This window comes from Solea solea, chromosome 1 (genome assembly GCF_958295425.1).
Source record: "Solea solea chromosome 1, fSolSol10.1, whole genome shotgun sequence".
Taxonomy (NCBI): domain Eukaryota; kingdom Metazoa; phylum Chordata; class Actinopteri; order Pleuronectiformes; family Soleidae; genus Solea; species Solea solea.
In genome coordinates, this window is record NC_081134.1 from 31,249,147 (window position 1) to 31,263,014 (window position 13,868).

Sequence of the window (13,868 nt, forward strand, 5' to 3'; positions counted from 1 at the left end):
CAGCCCCTAAATACCTACACCAAAACCTACAATCACAGCTTTAACGAACCACATGCACACGTAGTAGCGTAACCCGTGGCAACCACGTGGCTCCGCTGCTCACTCTGTGCTCATTTCTTTCTCTGCAGACGGTGCCCACGGACATGAGAGCGCTGCAGGACTTTGAGGAGGACGACAAGCTGCCCATTAAGATGAACGACGTCATCACCATCATCGAGGGAAGGTCGGTGTGAGACAACTACAACTAAAGCATACAAGCTGTACAGTAGGATTAGGAAATGACAAAGAATTTCATCATTTTCATGGTCATACAACGGCGTGAACGACAGCCTTGTCAATGCCAGAGCAGCTCTGCCATCGCCTGCCTTGGCGCAATGAAAGTCAGGGTTTCCAAAATTTACAAAATTCTGCTTTTACAACACAGATGAAAAACATGTTCAATGTTATTTTGTTTGAATTTTATTGTTTGAAATGCTGCGACGTGAGCACATCGACAAATCGCACGCATCACCGCGACATACTGCATAACATAAACAATACAAGTTACCAACTGTAAGGGGAGCCCAAGAGCAAATCCTAACTAAACTGATTCATTTATGTGATGTGTTAACACATTTTTGGTTTTCTTAGAATCTTAAAAACATCTAAAACTTTTTGACTCATTTAACCGGTTGACTTGTTGTTTTTCATTTCAATGATGTTCACTATCACCACACTTTAAAAGATGAAAGTACAAATTATTAAAAGGCCACTTTTGAATCTCTTAGGTTAAAAAAAAGAGTGACACAACTATAATTGATGGAATTTAAAGTGTTAGGGCCCCATAAAGGCTTGGCCCACCACAGTTTATACAACATTTTTGAATGAATGAATGAATGAATGAATAAGAGCTTCACAGAAACAAAACCAAACAAAAAAGGTTTATCAATCAATCAGTCAATCTTAATGTGTATATAGCACTTCATACAGGTAAATTGTATAAAATACATAAAAAAACAACCTCAACTGTCACAGATTCCATTTACACGCAACAACTAAAAGCATTTAAACAAATGTAAGCAATTTTGTGCATTTCTAAAGACAGAAAACACCACACACACACACACATTGGTCGACTTTTTACTTTCTCCAGAAAAAAAGATGAATGAGTTAAATCGTTAAAGTCGCTCTTATTGGACAACAAAAGCATCCGTTGTGGACACTGGATTATTCACATTGTGGAAAAATTCCTGTAATTACCGCCTCGTGAAAGAAATATCGTGGGTAAATGATCCGTCACATGATTTCCTCGTAGTCGGTTACTCATGTGACCGTTAGTTTCACTCAGGAAAAATACATTTATTGTTAGAAAAGTATGAGAGAATATGAAGTTTGTGTGTGTTTGTGTTTTTTCAGGGCCGAGCATTACTGGTGGCGAGGTCAGAACAGGCGGACGCTGCGTGTCGGTCAGTTTCCCCGTCACGTGGTGACGGCGGTCGCCGGCCTGTCCGCCCAGGACATCAGCCGACCGCTTAAACACTCCTTCATCCACACGGGACACGGGGACACGGATCCTCACCGGAGCTGGGGGTTTGCAGATCGCATAGACAGGTTAATACAGAGTCCACAACACGTACATTCATTTAACATGATATGATTAACAGATTAACTTTTTATTCAAGGGTTAATTAGGGCCTGAGCCACGAATGCCAGGGGCCAAAACAGCTTTTTGCCCCTAAGCAAACTCAGATTTATGATGTGTTAGTATTTTTAATTCTCTTGTGTTAGAGAAAATACAATAAGTGATAATTTGCTACAGGGCAGGTCAGCATTATCTGATATTCTGATCTTTTTAACATAACAAGGCAACAAAACAACTGTTTGTTTTTTACTAAATCCTGTTGCCCTTTTTTGTGTGCAGCTTAACTCAAAAAGTGAAAGACGGATGTGGATATCATTTTCTGAGGATGTAGGAAGAAATGATCACATTTAGAGTTTCTTTATTTTTCTCAAAAAGTGTGTTGCTAAAGACGGTTGTATTGTTACTCTCCACTTGGTGGCAGTAGTGCTCCTTTCCCTCTGAACCTGAGCTCAGTGACAATGAGCCTGAGTGAGAATTTCACAAGTGTCTGTTACAGTAGTTAAATTTAAATTAATAATGTAACTGAATATAAGGCTGCAACTAATGATTATTTTCATAATTGGATAATCTGTTGATTATTTTCTTGATTATTGAGCTAGTTTATGTCAGAAGATGTTCATCAGTGTTTCCCAAACTCCCAACTTTATCTGGAAATTAGAAAAAAAAATTTAAAAAGATGTTTTCTTTCTTTTATGGAGCAAAGAAACTAGAAAATATTCACACTTGAGGAAGAACTTGAATGTAAATGTACTCAAAACGATTAATCGATTGTCAAAATAGTTGGCAGTTGATTTAGTAATTGACTAATGGTTGATTGCAGCCCTTTTTTCACTGAGATTAACTGTTCCTCTCCTCTTTAGTCTGTATTTGGGGAACCCCATGGATCCACCCGACGTCCTCGGGATGGAGGCCGGCAACGCGAGACCGACCAAACTCCCCAACCGTGCCAAGAGTAAGCTCATCTACACATTTAATACAAATTTTATTTAACCTTTTAACACCTAACTTTTTTATTTTGCTTATTTTAACCATAAAAGTATTTTTTCCAGAATAACTTTCAATGCATGTTAAAATAAAATGGAAGAAAAACAAAACTTTTTATTGAGAAAAAACTAGGGGAATCGGTATCAGTCCGATCGGACAGATAAAAATGTAAAATCCGATACACCCCAAAACTCATACTATATATTGCATGCTTCACTCTGCACAGATTGTAAAAATGTAAATTGTAAATCGTCAGCAAAAGCATTTTAGCTGAGTCATGTTTGGGCTGTTTTTTTCTTCTTTTTGGGAGAACACAATTGGAGAATTATGTCTTTGAAACGACTCATGAGCGCAAATGTGTTAACAGCTTCAGACGTTCGTAAACGGTCTAAAACGACTAGAAACAACGGTAGATACTTTGTTTGTGAGTTTGTCCCAACTCCCAGAAAAAACACTGTAGTTGTACACCAACGCTAGATTTTTGTGGGTTAAATTTGAAATATAGACAGTGTAAAACATATTCAAAAGAACTTTTGTTTGAGTTTTTGTCTCAATGTCCAAAAACTGCCCAAAAAATTGAAACCACTGTATGTACAGGCAACTCTCTCTTCTCTGGTGACAAAGACGCGAGTGAAATTACCATAATACCCACACGTTGTTTTTGACGTGCAACTTTTCAGCTTTTCAGAAACCATTGCAAAGTACGCTTGCCTGGGGTTATAAAAATGTAAAAAAAATTATATGAATTGAAAATGTTAGTAACATGAACAACTTTCTCCATCAGAGCAACCTCCACCTCGTCCACCTCAGCCTGCCGTGCTGCTGAAGAGTGAGTTCTTTACACCATTTCTCACAGAACACAGAGAATCTGTCGCGTAAACACACAGTGATGTGATTTTTCCGACTCCACAGAACCGTTCTACGACTCTGTGATGGACGATTACGACGACGTCGAGGACGCCACCGCCGCCTCCTCCTCCTCGGGCCTGAAGAGGCTGGGAGTGTCCCTAGGTCTTAAGCTCCGCCCGTGGGAGGGGCCCGGCGTGCGCTCAGCCAGGAGTGAGGTGTCGCTCATCGACTTCACCGACGACAGCTTCAGCTCGACCACGCCGTCGCCACTAACCGAGACGCAGCAGCCGGATGAGGACACACTGAAGGTGCATATGTTTACTCACATTTCAGGTCTTTTAAAGGTTCTGTGCGTAATATTTAAGGGTTTATTGTAACTTTAGAATAAGCATTTTATATGTACTGAAGACAAGGGCCTTGTCTAGAACGTCCATTTTGTGTTTTAGAACGACAAAATAACACAAAAACTGACCAACATCCTTTTCTGGGATGTGAGGCCACCCTAGTTCCCCCTCCATTTACAAACATATCACAATTGGCATCTTTTTCTTGGATTTTGTGAACAAACCTGAATGAGAACACTGACTTTTCAGGTGTTACAGAGAAAAATCTTTTAATCTTGATTTTTTATTTTGAATATTCGATGAGTCATTTCCAAAAAATGTAAGAAAATGGCGATCAGTGTTTCCCAAAAACCTCGAAATGTTCTGTTTTGTCCACAAACCAAAATGATTCTCTTATATTCTTTGTTATCCGGAGCAAAGAAACTAGTTAAGAACATATATTCATATTTAAGAAGCTAAACAAAAATCAAAAAAGCTTGTTTTAATCATAAAAACAGCCCTAAACTCAAGTGAAGGACAGCTCCCTCACATCTGTACTTAGTTACTCCCAGTTATAGACACTTGAAACGTGGTAAATCTCTCTCGTCTCTTTTGTCATACCTACTGTCTACTCCTCAGGACACGCCCTCCATCTTGGACTGGCCCCTCCCTCAGCCGGCTTACGACGAGGTTGCCGTGGAGCTCGACGACCAGTCAGAGGACCAGGAGGTGAAGTCCATCAACAGGGGGCTGAGCGAGGAGACTGCAGCCGCGCCGGGGGTTCCTCTCACGGGCAGGAACGAGTCGCAGTCGGCCGACCTCTTCCAAGAACTGCAGAGAGAGGTAGAGAGAGAGAGACACGTACACTCAACAGCCACTTTATTAGGTACACCAGACACACACCTGATGTCATCGTCCACTGCTGTAGCCCATATTTTTCACCGTTTGAAGTTACCGTTGACTTTCTATCACTTCGAACCAGTCTGGTCAGTCTCCTTCAATTTCTGGCATCAACAAGGCATTTTTACACATACACACACATTTTGCAGCATATTTGCAGCATATTTGCTGCTTACTAGATATTTTGCCATATATCAGGGCAAAAGTCACTTAAATAACCTTTTGAACTTCAACGGGTCTTCTCAACTACGTCTTTTTGCCTATATGTGTTGGAGTTGCCGTCATGTGATTGGCTGATGAGATACTTGCATTAATGTCCAGTTGAAGAGGTGTGCCTAATAAAATGCCTGATGTTTTACAAACAGTAATCCTGTTATTGCAGTGCATGTACTTCTCCTAAAAGAAAAATGTCAGGCTTTTGTAACAACACTTTTTTCTCTCTCCTATTCTTTCTATTTTATTCCAAATAATGAGCAAAAAAGGCCACAAATCACCTTGAAACATCATGTTACTCTGCAACAGTCACAGCTTAAAAATGGAAGGTTTTTGTATTTGCATACTGGTTTAATATAATCCTTTATATCTCGTACTTTAAAAAAGTGAAAGATATGTGTTTATTTTATTATAAAATACACTATGGAATAATCACCAGGTCGTCTTGATCACGTCTAGTTGCCTAAATGTCGCTCTGTGACTGATTTGAACATTTGAAATCGTTTGAACAGGTGTACCTAATGAAGTGGCCGGTTAGTGTTATCTATGTAGACATTTAAAATTAAAAGTTGTTTTCGAGTGATTTTAGTGTCAGTTTTCACTCCGAGTTAAAGTCCCCGTCTCTATCTCTCTCTGTGCGATGATGTAGGTGATGGTGAAACTGCAGGTTCCCATGGCGACCGGCCGCTCGCTGCCCTCCTCCCCGCTGCCTATAGCTCTGGCCCCTGTGAGCCCCCACAGACAGATCTACCTACCTCCCCCCTCCCCCTCCCCGTCGTCCACCTCCACATCTAACTCCTTCTTCCAGGAGCGGCCGGTGCTGCCCCCTCGTAGCCCCGCCCCCCCGCTGCGCCCCTCCAAACACAACCTCTCCGCCCGTGCCAGCCAGCCGCACGCTCGCTCCAGCTCCATCTCCCTGGGCGACGAGGAGAACACGCCCCCTCAGATTCCACCGAGGGACCACGCCTTCTCTCAGCCGGGCTCCCGCTCTTCCTCTCCCCTCCCACTGGTGGTACCACCCCCCTCCTCCTCACCTGTGGTCCTCCCACCCCCTCCCCTCTCTGTCTCACCACGCCGGGCATCAGGACTGCTGGGCCCCCTCCTGACCTCTTCTTCTCCGCCTTCACGCCTTGCACCGCCAGGCTCCTCCTACTGCTCCGGCTCCTTACTCGAGCCGCTCTCCTTTCGTGAGGGGCGTGGCATGACGACGTTAATTGACAGCTCCCAGAGCTCTCCCCCCGCCCCTCTGCCGGAGAGACCAGCGTTTCTGGAGCGGTAAGTTACTATTCCTCACATTTTCCACACTATTTCACAGACAATCCCATTTTTTTTATGATTTCTGTCTTTAATAATGAAATATTAATATTGTTTATGGATTAGCTCATAAAATACATGTTAACATAATGGAATAATAAATAATTGGAAACATTGTTTTTAAAGATTTTAATGCGAATATTGTCCTAAATTTAACTCTAACCCATTTAAGATGTTTAGATTTGTATATAATATCTTAGTTATATAGTTAAATGTGGCTCTTTTTTTATCTTTTGCGAACAAACTTAGCACTTCAATAAAACAAAATCTTACAACATACAATGCTGATGTGTTGATAATATGTGAAATATTTATTTATTTAGTATTATCATCCTGTCATGTCACTATAAACAGTAGTTCATAGATTAATTATGTTTTTAAACTGTATATTTCACAAAATTAAATATGGTGTAACTCAAGGTTCAACTCCAGGACCACTTTTGTTTTGACACCTTAACTGTCATTATCTCTTTCTCTTGATTTCTTGTTCGTTCATTCATTCATTCATTCATTCATTCATTCATTTATGTAATTAAGCAGCAAAAGTGACTTTTTAAATTATTTGGCCAGTTTTTAAAATGCTGCATGCTACACAAAAAGATCTAATCTCATGCTAGCTTGGTTTTATCATGAAGATTGGCCACTAACCACTAACCAATCACAGTTGTTTGTGAAACCATTTTAAACTTTTAAGATTTATAACTTAAAAAAAAATTAGCTTTTCTAAAAAGGTAGGTTTTGATTCCTTTTTTACATTTTTTACATTCATTCATGTATTTAAGCAGCAACTGACTTTTTTTTTTTATATCTGGTATGATTGATTGGCCATCTGGGATCGAACTACACAAAAATATTCTCATGCTAGCTTAGCTTTATCATAATGATTGAGTTGATTTTAACCAAGATGCCACTGGCCAATAACAGTTGTAAAATTAATGTTTTTAAACATTTACTCACATTTAAATATATTATAACTTGACAGTAAGTTTTATATTTATTTTGTATCTGTGACTTTTCTCTGATCAGATACGGAGCGGCCAACATGGCAGCGGTCAAACCCATAATGCAGCAGCAGCAGCAGCCAGGGGGCGCCAAACCAAATTCCTCTTACAACAACAACAACGGGCGAACTGCAACAGTTCCCAGCATGCAACAGGAGCACAGCATCACACAGGTAACACTGACCGACTTACATTTAGATAAATAAATAATTAACTAATGTTATCACAGTGTGTACATGAGAGTCCAAGCTAAACTTTTACGTTATTTTGGGTCTTTTTTATATTCAATTAAGTGAAACTTAAAGAAGGAGAAAACTTGGATATATTTTCAGCTGTTTGATGATCACTGTTTACCAAAAAGGGCTTTTATTGAGCTTATCTGGAGCTGTTTTTCCTTTTATAAATGTGCTTTTAGTTTGTTTATTTTCTACTTGTTTGAATTGTTGTCAATTTTCTAAATACAGGTACAAGGAGCAGTACATGGCGTCACACTAGAGGAGTGTAAACATGCTCTGCAGACTCACACCTGGAAGATTCCTCAGGCCATAAACCATTTGAAGGTACATTAATCTAATATTCTGTCCACATCAAGATGTTTATCCTCTTATTTATCATCATTTTTATTTTTGTTCATTATTCATTTCATTCATTTTTATCCATTCAATGGAAATTCCAATTAAAATGAGCTTTCATTGAAATTATTTGACACACAAGCTGACAAGAATTGAATTTTGTGGTAATTACATCAAAAAATTTAAACACTGTGTGTGTGTGTTTACAGTGTTTTATAGAAGAGTAAAAACACAGACCTGACACCTGACTTTCTGCATGTGGACTGTAGGTGGAGCAGTTGTTCCGTTTGGGGCTGAGGTCCAGAATCGAGTGTGAGGAGCTGCTGCAGCGCTGCCACTGGAACCTGGAACAGTCCAGCACCGTCATGCTGGATACATACGGACCCCATCAGAACAGGTGCAGAAAAGATTCATAAAGATTATTCACTGCATGACCGAGGATGGGCAATGGAACAAGTGGAAAATAGAATAAAGTTTTGGGAGAATTTGGGAAACACTGGTGAAACCACTGTCATGGCTGAGTGTCAATATATACTCCCCCAACCAAAATCTGAATCCTTATCACCACCAAAATACATAATTTCACATTATTATGAATTATTATGACAATGATAATGATGTATTAACCAAATTAATCACGTTGTGTCTCAGGGTTCCAGTTTAGGACCACTCTTACCTTGTTTTTTAACGCACCTTAGGGTTACGTTAGTGGTAGACATGGCTTCATTTATCACTGCTGTTCTAATATAATTCTTGTTGTTTTGATGTTAATGTTTTTAAGTTTCTCTGTAGTTTATTTCTTCTTTAGACATTTGTGCAATTGAGTAGCAGTTGTACGATATTCAAAACTTTTCCTCTTTCACTTTCACTATTAGCTGAAATTCTGGATAAAAAAAAATCGTAATTTCACCTATTTAGCATTTAGTATATCCCAGATTTGCTAATAACCATACATTGTGTTTGTCTTATGTCACCAAATTAAATGTGGTGTGCCTCAGGGTTCGAGTTAAGGACCGCTCCGTTTTATTTTATATAAGTAATTATTTTATTTATATTTATTATTTTGTTTGTGTAATTAAGATTCCAAATTTCCCTTTTTCACTATTAGCTATTATATAGCGGTTTTATCACAGATTTGCTAATAACCATACATTGCATTTGTCTCTGTATCTCAGGAAATGATGTCTCCCTCATGGACACACACTGAAGAGCAAATTGACGAACAAATCAACGCACTTAAAGCTAAACTACTGGAACAACTCATCACTTCAAAGACAAATCGCATAATAGTGATGCTTTTTTTCCCCCTAAACGGAGAAATTGTGCCTCACAAAAAAAAAAACATCGTACTGTGAATAACCTGCTACTACCTGCGCCACACACACATACACATACACATGCATGCTAACAGTGCAGCTTGTTGAACAAGTCCAAATATTTACTTGAAATGTCGCTATTTATGTTTTTCGTAACAATTATCTGACATATGTTGTGAGGATTTTGGGGGTGTTTTTTTGTCTGCTAATGGCTAACTGCTTACTGCTAAATCTTAGCAGATAATGCTAATTTATGTTTACGTAAAAAAACACTGTAAATGTCCATGCCTTTTGCGCTAGCAATGACGAAACATAAAATCAGGGACAGCGAACAATGAAAATGTACAGATAAGACGCTGTATTGTATATCGCACTTTACCGAGTGAGTCGACACGCGGATACATTTGCAAACTGCTGGTCAGAAGAGGATTTAGCTAATTGTAAAGCTAGTGCTGGGTATTGATTAAGACACGATACGATAACGATAACGATACGTTATCGATATCTTGACTTTCAATACAGATTCCTTAACGATACGTTTCCCTGATACCAAATTTACTAAATGGGGGGTACTGGTTCCTGGAGTCTGGTTCGCATGGCCAGCAGTTCCCAACCCAGACCTGTTCCCGGTAAGGGTTGGACTCTGCCAGGGCTGCCCTTTGTCCACGATTCTGTTCATATCTTATATGAATATATTTTATGGAATTGGTCCTGGAAAGTCCTTGAATTTGAGGTAATCGGTCTGAGATAGTCCATAACTACATTTAAGTTCCCAAAGTTAAATTTTAATTTCTCCTAAATATCTGTTAACTGCGTTGGAAAGTTTCCAAATTAGAAAATTCCTGGAACCAAAGAAAATTACAAATACTGACTTTAACCAAGATCCCAAGGATGAGAAGTTGTCCACATGCAGAGCGTAATCAATAAAAGTGGACGCCATGGATGAAGACAAGCTCTTACAACTTGCCCTCCTCATCTTAATCTGTGTAAGCACATTCAGTCCTTGAATTTGAGGGAACTGGTCCTGGATAGTTCTTGAAAATCCTTGAATATGGTGTCAACCAAGGTGTGGAAACCCTGACGGTCACAAAAGCATTGAAGTCCAATAGTCAGCTCTAGCGATGAATCCAAATAGTATTTTTAAGGTTATCATTTGTGTCTTTTAATGGACGTTGTGATCCTCGTCACAAAAAAAGATCTTGTCATAAATAAGACATTGAGCGTCTCCTCATAAATACAGGGTATTTATTAGATATTACAGTATGTGACTGCTGTTAAATCATCTCCCGCCATGTAAATTGCTGCCGTTAATCATATAGTCACGCGCGAAGCGTCGTTAGCTCAGATAAGTTGACTCCTGCTATGTTTGTGAGCTTCTCGCTGCCGTTTTCAAAAATCAGCAACTTCATCTAAAGACTCTGGAAAATAATCAGCAGCTAAAAGAAAGAAGAAAAGAAAATGTCCATGTGTTGCAGCTATTTTGGCTTTTATGAAGCCGCAGATCTCTTTTTCTTCTCTTTTACGCGACATTAATTTAATTATATTGTATAGTTAGAGCAGCTTTTTATGGAAGATTATTAGTGCCACATGTAAAGAAGATTCTTTAATCTCAGAATTTTTACTTTTACTTTCATCTCAGAATTCTGACTTTTACTTTCATCTCAGAATTTTTTTATTTGATAATTTTGACTCTCAAAATACTGACCTTTAATTTAATCTCAGAATTATGACTTTTACTTTAATCTCAGAATTCTAACTTTGACTCTATTCTCAGAATTTAGATTGTTACTTTGATCTTAGAGTTTTGACTTTTATGTTAATCTCAGAATTCTGTATTTTACTTTAATCTCAGAATTCTGACTTTTTCTTTAATCTTAGAATTCTTTAATCTCAGAATTCATGCTGTTTTCTTTTAGAGAATCTTTTCACATGTGGCACTAATAATCTTCTGGATAGCTTCTAAACGTGTCCTGTTTTAAAATCTGTTTTTTTTATATATAAAGATATTTGAGTCTCTGTTTATTTATGTCATAAATGTTTTTTGAACAAATGTTAAAATCATCTCTTATGCAAAATTGATCATTTGCACAGAATAACAGATTGTGATGTTTATGTTTGTTTGTTTTCAACATTCCAAGAGAAATGCAACTTGTTGGAAGCGGAGTGTTTGAAGATAAAACAGTCAAATAAAGTCAAAATTTAAAAAATAATAATTACAAAACAGAGGCATTGTTGTTCTTCTTCATACTCAACATTTTGTTGTTGACATATAAGAGAATAAATATTAGTTTAGACCCAACTGAGTTTGTAATTTTCTAATCCTGCCCTAAACCCCTTATTCTTACCTTAGCCATCACTAACATTAAAACCTAAAATTAACTCTTAAAACCAGGTCTTAACCCATAAATAGACATTTTAAGATGTCACAGGATGTGTAGATGAGGCAAAAATGTCCTCTCTTCCTGTGGACAATGAGATTTTTTATATATTTTTTTATGTCCTCACAAAGATTTAAGTACACACACACACACACACACACGGTGTTAAGTGATTCAGCAGACATGTTTCCTCCTGGATGCTCACGCTGCACTTCACTGTTACAGCACTAAGCACTCTGACACCTTCACTGACACGCACACACACACACACAAACAGGTTTGTGTGGCTATTTTTCTGAGAACATTGCATTGACTTCCGTTCATTTGGACAGCCTAAAAAACCCCCCAAAAAACTGATTCGTAACCCTAAACAAAATTTAAGTCATAGCCCTAAAGTTAAGGGCCTAAACTTAACCAGTTCCTCAGAAATTAATGTTCTGCCTCATTAGGACCAGTTTTTATGTCAGAAAAGCGGTACAAAATTCACATATCTGTTTCTTGGTTTGCACTAGCTGTCGGTTAACAGGTTAACTAAAGATTTCATAGCTTGCTTGTCAACTAGGAAGATGTTAAACCTTTACTAATTTGGACTAGAAGACCACTAGTCTGTCAAAATCCTTACTAGTTAGGATTTTGGTGCCCCTAGTGAGTCACTTGTAGTGACTCTTCGGGTTGAGAGTAGTGCCACTATTTGATGAAAATAAGTGACTAGTGAGAAAATGTGTTCAGCTCGTGAGACAAATGTAGAGATAGAGAGTGAAAGTGACGTCTGAGGTCAAGGATTAGTAGTGTCACATGTCTCTTTTGTGTCTGTCCCCACATGAAGACGTCTGAGCGGACGTCCATGTCCTTCTGTTGAGGGTAACCTGCTCTTTGGTTCAGTCCAGTGAGTCAGCGAGAGAAACTGAAATGACGAGCTTCACTGACGCTTAACCTGGAACCATGTAATTATGTTTGTTTTGTGTGTTTATTGTTGTTGTTGTTGCTGCCAAACAGTCTGGCAACAATGTCCGACGAATTAGTGTAAAAACTGACATTTTTGAGTGAAATTAAGTGAGTTAGATGCAAAACATACACGATCACACGTGTGTAATCTCATTAGTCCATTAAGAAAATGAATGATATCACTTTTATTTGGACAAAGAGACGAACGCGGAGTCAAATGATCCAGAAAATGCCATCATTAGATTTGAGTTTCTCTCTGTCGGCCACTTTCTATGAAATGATTTACGACAGGTGTCTTCACACAAATCATCCTTATTAAATTAGCTGATTTAAAGTGGATTTAAACCAGCTTTTCTCCGGTTATATGTGTAGCTTAAGTTATTTAAAGAGCACGTTTATCCCTTTGTCTCGTGGTTTCCGGCGGCGGATAATGCAGTTTGTCCACTTGCTCACTCTCCCACACCAAACCCCATAGAGAAAATGAGTGTTTTTAAGTCATGGCGTCACAGGAGCTGCTGGTTCACTGCTGCCTCGTGTGGTCAGGTTTGCGTCACTGAGGTTAATGCAGAGTTAAAGATTTCATACGCCGAAATCACAAAGTCACACATTTGAAGTCATCACAAACAGCAAACGATGGATCAACAGCTCCTGTGACGTTAAAACCAATGATTTTCTCTATGGGGTTTGGTGTGGGGGGGCGACATCGAGTGGCACAATCGTCAGTTTCTAGGCAGAACAGCAGGAGAAAGGAGACAAATGTATTCTTAAGATTCTGTCGACTTCAGCAGGTGCAGATGTTTGACTTTTGTAGTAGAAATAAGTTTGTGCAAACGTGTTCACACATCGTATGAGATGCTCAGAAGCAGCTACACCCTTCTTACTTTAATTTGGATTATTGATTATTCTTATTATTCTTCTTCACGCCGATGGAGATTTAAAACAACTTGACCTGTCTGGATTCATCTGAGAATGGACGGATGATCATGATGCCAATGTTTTAAGCCAAAGGAGAGACGGAGAAAAGGAGAGTGAGAGAGTTTTGAGTGACTCATCCTTGGCCTGGGTCATAATCGATTGGGTCAAAGTGAGAGGAAAATGTGTTTCCCCCTGTGGAGAGATAAATGGAGGAAAAAAAGAAAAGGTGTGAGAAGTAAAAGGCTTCTCATGAATGCACTCGTTCACACAAACACAAACACATCAACGTTTCTCTTCAGGGTGAAGAAAAAAAAAAACACCTCCTCATCCAAAAGTCACTCACCTGGTGTTTCTGTCACCTTTCAAACTCGCAGTCCCACGAGAACCTGGAGGACTCGGAGTCACATCACTGTGAGACAAACACACGCTTCACTGACTCACTGCTGCTTTAAAGCTGTAGTACGTATAATCTATCCATCCATCTTCTACCACTTTATCCTCTACAGGAGGGTCTCCGCTGACATACGGCGATAGAGT

At 39.0% G+C, this 13,868-nt stretch overlaps 1 protein-coding gene across 5 annotated transcripts in view; it reads left to right on the forward strand.

Moving 5' to 3' along the window:
• tnk2a (tyrosine kinase, non-receptor, 2a) overlaps positions 1-13,868 on the forward strand; it is a 29,311-nt gene that overhangs the window by 11,750 nt on the left and 3,693 nt on the right. For 3 of the 5 annotated variants that reach the window (XM_058639164.1, XM_058639181.1, XM_058639198.1), the window contains 12 exons: positions 129-223; positions 1,396-1,590; positions 2,482-2,573; positions 3,390-3,434; positions 3,518-3,762; positions 4,417-4,620; positions 5,540-6,165; positions 7,231-7,378; positions 7,670-7,765; positions 8,047-8,174; positions 12,298-12,415; positions 13,706-13,790. In XM_058639164.1, the coding sequence (XP_058495147.1) occupies positions 129-223; positions 1,396-1,590; positions 2,482-2,573; positions 3,390-3,434; positions 3,518-3,762; positions 4,417-4,620; positions 5,540-6,165; positions 7,231-7,378; positions 7,670-7,765; positions 8,047-8,174; positions 12,298-12,361 (1,938 nt within the window). In that variant the 3' untranslated portion in view covers positions 12,362-12,415; positions 13,706-13,790. Of the gene's footprint in view, positions 1-128; positions 224-1,395; positions 1,591-2,481; positions 2,574-3,389; positions 3,435-3,517; positions 3,763-4,416; positions 4,621-5,539; positions 6,166-7,230; positions 7,379-7,669; positions 7,766-8,046; positions 8,175-8,952; positions 11,315-12,297; positions 12,416-13,705; positions 13,791-13,868 lie in introns of those variants that run through there. The other 2 variants (XM_058639172.1, XM_058639190.1) reach the window with 2 other exon arrangements.